The 12,917-nt window shown below is 47.7% G+C and overlaps 1 protein-coding gene across 1 annotated transcript; it reads left to right on the top strand.

Annotated features, from left to right (window-relative positions):
- Positions 1 to 550: 550 nt before the first annotated feature.
- LOC309560501 (uncharacterized protein) lies at positions 551 to 12,358 on the top strand (the record flags this gene model as incomplete). The annotated part of the gene is made up of 4 exons (XM_082264133.1): positions 551 to 1,271; positions 1,446 to 3,084; positions 4,281 to 4,774; positions 11,517 to 12,358. The coding sequence occupies 4 exons, from the start codon at positions 551 to 553 to the stop codon at positions 12,356 to 12,358; spliced, it is 3,696 nt and encodes a 1,231-aa protein (XP_082120259.1).
- Between the last annotated feature and the right edge of the window lie 559 nt (positions 12,359 to 12,917).

The raw sequence follows: 12,917 nt of genomic DNA, 5'->3' as shown, positions 1-12,917 counted from the left end.
AACACCCACTACCACTGCAGAGCAAACTACTACAGCATCACCAACTACCACAGCTGCCTTAACAACTACAGTGTCAATAATTGCAACTGCAGTACCATTAACTACAGTAACACCAACCACCACAGCAAGTCAAACTACTAAATCTGTGGCTCCAACTACTACAGCAGCACTCACTACTACTGTAGCCCCACCAACTACAGCAGCACCAACTTCCACAGCTACCCTAACAACTACAGCAGCACCAACTACCACAGCAGCTCCAACAACTACATCTGTGAATCCAACTACTTCAGCATCACCCACTACTACAGCAATCCCAACTACTACAGCAGCACCAACTACCACAGCAGTCCCAACAACTACATCTGTGGATCCAACTACTACAGCAGCACCCACTACTACAGCAATCCAAACTACTACAGCAGCACTAACTACAACAGCAGCTCCAACAACTACATCTGTGGCTCCAACTACTACAGCAGCATCCACTACTACTGCAATCCCAACTTCTACAGCTGCACCAACTACCATAGTTGCCCTAACAACTACAATGGCACCCACTACCACTGCAGTCCTAACAACTACAGCTACACCAACCACAGCCGAGGCTCCAACTTCTACAATAATACCAACTACCACAGCTACCCCAGCAACTACAGCAACGCCAACTACCACAGAAACCCCAACAACTACAGCAACGCCAACTACCACAGCAACCCCAACAACTACAGCAACACCTACTACCACCGCAACCCCAACAACTACAGCAACACCTACTACCACAGCAACCCCACCAACTACAGCAACGCCAACTACCACAGCAACCCCAACAACTACAGCAACGCCAACTACCACAGCAACCCCAACAACTACAGCAACGCCAACTACCACAGCAACCCCAACAACTACAGCAACACCTACTACCACAGCAACCCCAACAACTACAGCAACACCTACTACCACAGCAACCCCAACTACTACAGCAACACCAACTACCACAGAAACCCCAACAACTACAGCAACAACGACTACCACAGCAGCCCAAACAACTACAGCAACGCCAACTACCACAGCAACCCCAACAACTACAGCAACACCAAATACCACAGCAACCCCAACAACTACAGCAACACCAACTACCACAGCAACCCCAACAACTACAATAACAACAACTACCACAGCAATTCCAACAACTACAGCAACACCAACTACTATAGCAACCCCAACAACTAAAGCTACACCAACTACCACAGCAACCCCAATATCCACTAGTATCGCAGCTCCAACTACTACAGGAGCACCAACTACCACAGTAGCCCTAATTACCACAGAATCCTTAACTACCACAGAGGCACCAACCTCCACTGCAGTCCCTACTACTACAGCACAATTAACTACCACTGCAGTCCCAACTGCTTCAGAAGCTGCTATTACTACTACTATAGCAACACCCACTACCACTGCAGAGCAAACTACTACAGCATCACCAACTACCACAGCTGCCTTAACAACTACAGTGTCAATAATTGCAACTGTAGTACCATTAACTACAGTAACACCAACCACCACAGCAAGTCAAACTACTAAATCTGTGGCTCCAACTACTACAGCAGCACTCACTACTACTGTAGCCCCACCAACTACAGCAGCACCAACTTCCACAGCTACCCTAACAACTACAGCAGCACCAACTACCACAGCAGCTCCAACAACTACATCTGTGGATACAACTACTACAGCATCAGGCACTACCACAGCAATCCCAACTACTACAGCAGCACCAACTACCACAACAGTCCCAACAACTACATCTGTGAATCCAACTACTACAGCAGCACCCACTACTACAGCAATCCAAACTACTACAGCAGCACTAACTACAACAGCAGCTCCAACAACTACATCTGTGGCTCCAACTACTACAGCAGCATCCACTACTACTGCAGTCCCAACTTCTACAGCTGCACCAACTACCATAGTTGCCCTAACAACTACAATGGCACCCACTACCACTGCAGTCCTAACAACTACAGCTACACCAACCACAGCTGGGGCTCCAACTACTACAATAACACCAACTACCAAAGCTACCCCAACAACTACAGCAACGCCAACTACCACAGCAACCCCAACAAATACAGCAACGCCAACTACCACAGCAACCCCATCAACTACAGCAACACCAACTACCACAGCAACCCCAACAACTACAGCAAGACCTACTACCACAGCAACCCCAATGACTACAGCGACACCTACTACCACAGCAACTGGAACAACTACAGCAACACCAACTACCACAGCAATCCCAACAACTACAGCAACGCCAACTACCACAGCAACCCCAACAACTACAGCAACACCAACTATCACAGCAACCCCAACAACTACAGAAACACCAACTACCACAGCAACCCCAACAACTACAGCAACGCCAACTACCACAGCAACCCCAAGAACTACAGCAACGCCAACTACCACAGCAACCCCAACAGCTACAGTAACACCTACTACCACAGCAATCCTATTAACTACAGCAACACCTACTACCACAGCAACCCCAACTACTATAGTAACACCAACTACCACAGCAACCCCAACAACTACAGTAACGCCAACTACCACAACAACCCCAACAACTACAGCAACGCCAACTACCACAGCAACCCCAACTACTACAGCAATGCCAACTACCACAGCAACCCCAACAACTACAGCAACGCCAACTACCACAGCAACCCTAACAACTACAGCAACACCAACTACCACAGCAACCCCAACAACTACAGAAACACCAACTACCACAGCAACCCCAACAACTACAGCAAGACCTACTACAACAGCAACCCCAACAACTACAGCAAAACAAACTACCACAGCAACCCCAACAACTACAGCAACACCAACTACCACAGCAAGCCCAACAACTACAGCAACGCCAACTACCACAGCAACCCCAACAACTACAGCAACACCAACTACCACAGCAACCCCAACAACTACAGCAACACCAACTACCACAGCAACCCCAACAACTACAGCAACACCTACTACCACATCAACCCCAACAACTACAGCAACACCGTCTACCACAGAAACCCCAACAACTACAGCAACACCAACTACTATAGCAACCCCAACAACTACAGCAACACCAACTACCACAACAACTCCAACAAATACAGCAACACCAACTACCACAGCAACCCCAACAACTACAGCAACACCAACTACCACAGCAACCCCAACAACTATAGCAATACCAACTACCACAGCAACCCCAACAACAACAGCAACACCATCTACCACAGCAACCCCAACAATTACAGCAAAATTGACTACCACAGCAACTCCAACAACTACAGCAACAACAAATACCACAGCAACCCCAACAACTACAGCAACACCAACTACCACAGCAACCCCAACAACTATATCAACACCATCTACCACAGCAACCCCAAAAACTACAGCAAAACCAATTACCACAGCAACCCCAACAACTAAAGCAACCCCAACTACCACAGCAACCCCAACAACTACAGCAAAGTCAACTACCACAGCAACCCCAACAACTACAGCAACACCTACTACCACATCAACCCCAACAACTACAGCAACACCATCTACCACAGCAACCCCAACAACTACAGCAACACCTACTACCACGGCAACCCCAACAACTATAGCAACACCAACTACCATAGCAACCCAAACAACTTCAGCAACACCAACTACCACAGCAACTCCAACAACTACAGCAACGCCAACTACCACAGCAACCCCAACAACTACAGCAACACCAACTACCACAGCAACCCCAACAACTACAATAACAACAACTACCACAGCAATTCCAACAACTACAGCAACACCAACTACTATAGCAACCCCAACAACTAAAGCTACACCAACTACCACAGCAACCCCAATATCCACTAGTATCGCAGCTCCAACTACTACAGGAGCACCAACTACCACAGTAGCCCTAATTACCACAGAATCCTTAACTACCACAGAGGCACCAACCTCCACTGCAGTCCCTACTGCTACAGCACAATTAACTACCACTGCAGTCCCAACTGCTTCAGAAGCTGCTATTACTACTACTATAGCAACACCCACTACCACTGCAGAGCAAACTACTACAGCATCACCAACTACCACAGCTGCCTTAACAACTACAGTGTCAATAATTGCAACTGTAGTACCATTAACTACAGTAACACCAACCACCACAGCAAGTCAAACTACTAAATCTGTGGCTCCAACTACTACAGCAGCACTCACTACTACTGTAGCCCCACCAACTACAGCAGCACCAACTTCCACAGCTACCCTAACAACTACAGCAGCACCAACTACCACAGCAGCTCCAACAACTACATCTGTGGATACAACTACTACAGCATCAGGCACTACCACAGCAATCCCAACTACTACAGCAGCACCAACTACCACAACAGTCCCAACAACTACATCTGTGAATCCAACTACTACAGCAGCACCCACTACTACAGCAATCCAAACTACTACAGCAGCACTAACTACAACAGCAGCTCCAACAACTACATCTGTGGCTCCAACTACTACAGCAGCATCCACTACTACTGCAGTCCCAACTTCTACAGCTGCACCAACTACCATAGTTGCCCTAACAACTACAATGGCACCCACTACCACTGCAGTCCTAACAACTACAGCTACACCAACCACAGCTGGGGCTCCAACTACTACAATAACACCAACTACCAAAGCTACCCCAACAACTACAGCAACGCCAACTACCACAGCAACCCCAACAAATACAGCAACGCCAACTACCACAGCAACCCCATCAACTACAGCAACACCAACTACCACAGCAACCCCAACAACTACAGCAAGACCTACTACCACAGCAACCCCAATGACTACAGCGACACCTACTACCACAGCAACTGGAACAACTACAGCAACACCAACTACCACAGCAATCCCAACAACTACAGCAACGCCAACTACCACAGCAACCCCAACAACTACAGCAACACCAACTATCACAGCAACCCCAACAACTACAGAAACACCAACTACCACAGCAACCCCAACAACTACAGCAACGCCAACTACCACAGCAACCCCAAGAACTACAGCAACGCCAACTACCACAGCAACCCCAACAGCTACAGTAACACCTACTACCACAGCAATCCTATTAACTACAGCAACACCTACTACCACAGCAACCCCAACTACTATAGTAACACCAACTACCACAGCAACCCCAACAACTACAGTAACGCCAACTACCACAACAACCCCAACAACTACAGCAACGCCAACTACCACAGCAACCCCAACTACTACAGCAATGCCAACTACCACAGCAACCCCAACAACTACAGCAACGCCAACTACCACAGCAACCCTAACAACTACAGCAACACCAACTACCACAGCAACCCCAACAACTACAGAAACACCAACTACCACAGCAACCCCAACAACTACAGCAAGACCTACTACAACAGCAACCCCAACAACTACAGCAAAACAAACTACCACAGCAACCCCAACAACTACAGCAACACCAACTACCACAGCAAGCCCAACAACTACAGCAACGCCAACTACCACAGCAACCCCAACAACTACAGCAACACCAACTACCACAGCAACCCCAACAACTACAGCAACACCAACTACCACAGCAACCCCAACAACTACAGCAACACCTACTACCACATCAACCCCAACAACTACAGCAACACCGTCTACCACAGAAACCCCAACAACTACAGCAACACCAACTACTATAGCAACCCCAACAACTACAGCAACACCAACTACCACAACAACTCCAACAAATACAGCAACACCAACTACCACAGCAACCCCAACAACTACAGCAACACCAACTACCACAGCAACCCCAACAACTATAGCAATACCAACTACCACAGCAACCCCAACAACAACAGCAACACCATCTACCACAGCAACCCCAACAATTACAGCAAAATTGACTACCACAGCAACTCCAACAACTACAGCAACAACAAATACCACAGCAACCCCAACAACTACAGCAACACCAACTACCACAGCAACCCCAACAACTATATCAACACCATCTACCACAGCAACCCCAAAAACTACAGCAAAACCAATTACCACAGCAACCCCAACAACTAAAGCAACCCCAACTACCACAGCAACCCCAACAACTACAGCAAAGTCAACTACCACAGCAACCCCAACAACTACAGCAACACCTACTACCACATCAACCCCAACAACTACAGCAACACCATCTACCACAGCAACCCCAACAACTACAGCAACACCTACTACCACGGCAACCCCAACAACTATAGCAACACCAACTACCATAGCAACCCAAACAACTTCAGCAACACCAACTACCACAGCAACTCCAACAACTACAGCAACGCCAACTACCACAGCAACCCCAACAACTACAGCAACACCAACTACCACAGCAACCCCAACAACTTCAGCAACGCCAACTACCACAGCAACCCCAACAACTACAGCAAGACCTACTACCACAGCAACCCCAATGACTACAGCGACACCTACTACCACAGCAACTGGAACAACTACAGCAACACCAACTACCACAGCAATCCCAACAACTACAGCAACGCCAACTACCACAGCAACCCCAACAACTACAGCAACACCAACTATCACAGCAACCCCAACAACTACAGAAACACCAACTACCACAGCAACCCCAACAACTACAGCAACGCCAACTACCACAGCAACCCCAAGAACTACAGCAACGCCAACTACCACAGCAACCCCAACAACTACAGTAACACCTACTACCACAGCAATCCTATTAACTACAGCAACACCTACTACCACAGCAACCCCAACTACTATAGTAACACCAACTACCACAGCAACCCCAACAACTACAGTAACGCCAACTACCACAACAACCCCAACAACTACAGCAACGCCAACTACCACAGCAACCCCAACTACTACAGCAATGCCAACTACCACAGCAACCCCAACAACTACAGCAACGCCAACTACCACAGCAACCCTAACAACTACAGCAACACCAACTACCACAGCAACCCCAACAACTACAGAAACACCAACTACCACAGCAACCCCAACAACTACAGCAAGACCTACTACAACAGCAACCCCAACAACTACAGCAAAACAAACTACCACAGCAACCCCAACAACTACAGCAACACCAACTACCACAGCAAGCCCAACAACTACAGCAACGCCAACTACCACAGCAACCCCAACAACTACAGCAACACCAACTACCACAGCAACCCCAACAACTACAGCAACACCAACTACCACAGCAACCCCAACAACTACAGCAACACCTACTACCACATCAACCCCAACAACTACAGCAACACCGTCTACCACAGAAACCCCAACAACTACAGCAACACCAACTACTATAGCAACCCCAACAACTACAGCAACACCAACTACCACAACAACTCCAACAAATACAGCAACACCAACTACCACAGCAACCCCAACAACTACAGCAACACCAACTACCACAGCAACCCCAACAACTATAGCAATACCAACTACCACAGCAACCCCAACAACAACAGCAACACCATCTACCACAGCAACCCCAACAATTACAGCAAAATTGACTACCACAGCAACTCCAACAACTACAGCAACAACAAATACCACAGCAACCCCAACAACTACAGCAACACCAACTACCACAGCAACCCCAACAACTATATCAACACCATCTACCACAGCAACCCCAAAAACTACAGCAAAACCAATTACCACAGCAACCCCAACAACTAAAGCAACCCCAACTACCACAGCAACCCCAACAACTACAGCAAAGTCAACTACCACAGCAACCCCAACAACTACAGCAACACCTACTACCACATCAACCCCAACAACTACAGCAACACCATCTACCACAGCAACCCCAACAACTACAGCAACACCTACTACCACGGCAACCCCAACAACTATAGCAACACCAACTACCATAGCAACCCAAACAACTTCAGCAACACCAACTACCACAGCAACTCCAACAACTACAGCAACGCCAACTACCACAGCAACCCCAACAACTACAGCAACGCCAACTACCACAGCAACCCCAACAGCTACAGCAACACCAACTACCACAACAACCCCAACAACTCCAGCAACGCCTACTACCACAGCAACCCCAACAACTACAGCAACACCTACTACCACAGCAACCCCAACTACTACAGCAACACCAACTACCACAGAAACCCCAACAACTACAGCAAAGCCAACTACCACAGCAACCCCAACAACTACAGCAACACCAACTACTACAGCAACCCCAACAACTACAGCAACGCCAACTACCACAGCAACCCCAACAACTACAGCAATGCCCACTACCACAGCAACTACAGCAATCCCAACAACGACAGCAACACCAACTACCACAGCAACCCCAACAACTACAGCAAGACCTACTACCACAGCAACCCCAATGACTACAGCGACACCTACTACCACAGCAACCGGAACAACTACAGCAACATCAACTACCACAGCAACCCCAACAACTACAGCAACGCCAACTACCACAGCAACCCCAACAACTACAGCAACACCAACTATCACAGCAACCCCAACAACTACAGAAACACCAACTACCACAGCAACCCCAACAACTACAGCAACGCCAACTACCACAGCAACCCCAAGAACTACAGCAACGCCAACTACCACAGCAACCCCAACAACTACAGTAACACCTACTACCACAGAAATCCTATTAACTACAGCAACACCTACTACTACAGTAACACCAATTACCACAGCAACCCCAACAACTACAGTAACGCCAACTACCACAGCAACCCCAACTGCTACAGCAACACCAACTACCACAGCAACCCCAACAACTACAGCAACGCCAACTACCACAGCAACCCTAACAACTACAGCAACACCAATTACCACAGCAACCCCAACAACTACAGAAACACCAACTACCACAGCAACCCCAACAACTACAGCAACACCTACTACCACATCAACCCCAACAACTACAGCAACACCGTCTACCACAGCAACCCCAACAACTACAGCAACACCAACTACTATAGCAACCCCAAGAACTACAGCAACACCAACTACCACAGCAACTCCAACAACTACAGCAACACCAACTACCACAGCAACCCCAACAACTATAGCAACACCAACTACCACAGCAACCCCAACAACTATAGCAACACCAACTACCACAGCAACCCCAACAACTACAGCAACCCCATCTACCACAGCAACCCCAACAATTACAGCAAAACTGACTACCACAGCAACTCCAACAACTACAGCAACACCAAATACCACAGCAACCCCAACAACTACAGCAACACCAACTACCACAGCAACCCCAACAACTATATCAACACCATCTACTACAGCAACACCTACTACTACAGTAACACCAATTACCACAGCAACCCCAACAACTACAGTAACGCCAACTACCACAGCAACCCCAACTGCTACAGCAACACCAACTACCACAGCAACCCCAACAACTACAGCAACGCCAACTACCACAGCAACCCTAACAACTACAGCAACACCAATTACCACAGCAACCCCAACAACTACAGAAACACCAACTACCACAGCAACCCCAACAACTACAGCAAGACCTACTACCACAGCAACCCCAACAACTACAGCAACACCAACTACAACAGCAACCCCAACAACTACAGCAACACAAACTACCACAGCAACCCCAACAACTACAGCAACACCAACTACCACAGCAACCCCAACAACTACAGCAACGCCAACTACCACAGCAACCCCAACAACTACAGCAACACCAACTACCACAGCAACCCCAACAACTACAGCAACACCAACTACCACAGCAACCCCAACAACTACAGCAACACCTACTACCACATCAACCCCAACAACTACAGCAACACCGTCTACCACAGCAACCCCAACAACTACAGCAACACCAACTACTATAGCAACCCCAAGAACTACAGCAACACCAACTACCACAGCAACTCCAACAACTACAGCAACACCAACTACCACAGCAACCCCAACAACTATAGCAACACCAACTACCACAGCAACCCCAACAACTATAGCAACACCAACTACCACAGCAACCCCAACAACTACAGCAACCCCATCTACCACAGCAACCCCAACAATTACAGCAAAACTGACTACCACAGCAACTCCAACAACTACAGCAACAACAAATACCACGGCAACCCCAACAACTACAGCAACACCAACTACCACAGCAACCCCAACAACTATATCAACACCATCTACCACAGCAACCCCAACAACTACAGCAAAACCGATTACCACAGCAACCCCAACAACTACAGCAACCCCAACTACCACATCAACCCCAACAACTACAGCAAAGTCAACTACCACAGCAACCCCAACAACTACAGCAACACCTACTACCACGGCAACCCCAAAAACTATAGCAACACCAACTACCTTAGCAACCCCAACAACTTCAGCAACACCAACTACCACAGCAACTCCAACAACTACAGCAACGCCAACTACCACAGCAACCCCAACAACTACAGCAACATCAACTACCACAGCAACCCCAACAACTATAGCAACACCAACTACCACAGCAGCCTCAACAACTACAGCAACACCATCTACCACAGCAACCCCAACAACTACAGCAAAACCGACTACCACAGCAACCCCAACAACTACAGCAACAACAAATACCACAGCAACCCCAACAACTACAGCAACATCAACTACCGCAGCAACCCCAACAACTATAGCAACACCAACTACCACAGCAACCCCAACAACCACAGCAACCCCAACAACTACAGCAACACCAACTACCATTGTAGTCCTAACAGATACAGAGACTCCAACTATAACTGGGTCTCCAACTAATATATTAGCACCCACTACTACTGCAAAAACAACTACAACAGCAAAAACTACCTCTGCAATCCCAACAATGACAGAAGCTTCAACTACAGCTGAAGCTCCAACTGCTACAGTAGCACCCACTACTACTGCAACCCCAACAACGACAGCAGGAAAAACAACCACAGCAGCCCTAACTATTACAGTAGCACCCACAACAACTACAGCATTAACAGGTATTGCATCACCAAATACCACAGCAGCCCCAATAAAAATAACTGTGGGACCAACTACTACAGTATTACCCACCACTACTGCAGCATCGACTGCTACAGCAGCCCCAACTGCAGCCAAACCAACTACCACTGCAGTCCCAGCAACAACTACAGCAACAATAAGTACTACTGCAGTCCAAACAACTACATTTGTGGCTTTAACATCTACTGCAGCACCAACAACCACTGCATTTCTAACTACTACAGCAGAATTAACTACCACGGTACTCCCAACAACTACTGCAGAAACAATTGCAGGTCCAACATTAACATCTGTACTAACTACCACTTCAGTCCCAACTACTACAGCAGCTACAACTACAATTGCAGCAACAACATTTAAAGCAATACCAACTACCACTGCAGTCCTAAAAACTGCAGGAACAACATCCCCAGCAGTACCATCTACCACTGTAGTCCAAAGAACTAAAGCAACACCAACTACCACATCATCCCTACCTTCTACAGCAGCACTAACTAGCACTGCTACCGCAATATCTACAGCAGCACCAACTAGCACTGCTACCCCAATATCTACAGTAGCACCAACTAGCACTGGTACCCCAATATCTACAGCAGCACCAACCACTACTGCAGTCTCAACAAGTACAGAAACTCCAACTACAACTGGGTCTCCAACTACAACAGTAACACCAACTACAACTGTAGCTGCAACATCCACAGCAATACCATCTACCACTGCAGTCCAAACAACTAAGGCAACACCAATTACCACAGTATCCCTAACTGCTGCAGGAGCACCAACTACCACTGAAGTCCAAACTACTACAGCAGCATCAACATCTACAGCAGTTTCAACCACCACAGAAGCCCTAACTTCTACAGCGGCATCTACAACTGCAGCCCCAACAGTTACTGCAGCACCAACCACCACAGCAGCTTCAACAACTGTGGTCCCAAGTAGAACTACAGCTTCCCCAACTTCCAAAGCACCTAATACTACTATAGCAAAATCTATAACTGTAGCATCAACTGTTACTGCAGCACCAACTATTACAGCTGCCCTTTCTACAACTACCACAGGTACTAATCTACATCTTTTACTCATCAAATTGATAATGCTGGATACTGTGCTAGTAATTCCGCAGTTACCATCACCACTTGTGCAGCAATAACCACTATCTACTACTTTAGATCAAAATATGAACAGCGCCAACCTTCACAACTGTGTGTACTTTATGTGACAGCTGCCCCTTTAAGTGTAAAATACATTAAAAATATAAAACACAAAATAATGCAAGGCACTGTTAACATGAACCAAAAAAAAATTGTGGTGAGATCTAAGAAATGTGTCTTAACCACATCATGCTCACGCTATAGCTGAAAGACGGCTACAGCCTGGGCCTAAAATGCTAAGAGGACCTACCTGGACGTCCTCCCGTTCTCGTGCTTCCTGCGTGCCCGCTGAGGCATGCGGGCATCACGCTCCGTGCTCACTGAGTCCTTGGGACTTGGCTAATCACAGATCCGAGTAAAGGGGAGATCCCGACCCTTTACCGTGTGATCAGCTGTCAGCCAATGACAGCTGATCAATTGATGTAGACAGAAGCCGGTCATAGCCTTATTTTTTTCCTCATGCTGAGGAACATTAGAAGAGGAACATTGGCCCCATGCTGTCCCCACCAGTGCAGCTAACCAGTGCCCACCAGTGCCACATACCAGTGCCCATCAGTA

Source organism: Pelophylax lessonae (genome assembly GCF_965119305.1).
Source record: "Pelophylax lessonae genome assembly, chromosome: 7".
In the NCBI taxonomy this organism is placed as follows: domain Eukaryota; kingdom Metazoa; phylum Chordata; class Amphibia; order Anura; family Ranidae; genus Pelophylax; species Pelophylax lessonae.
The sequence above is the reverse complement of the archived record's forward strand: the minus strand, read 5'-3'. Positions and strand labels throughout refer to the sequence as shown.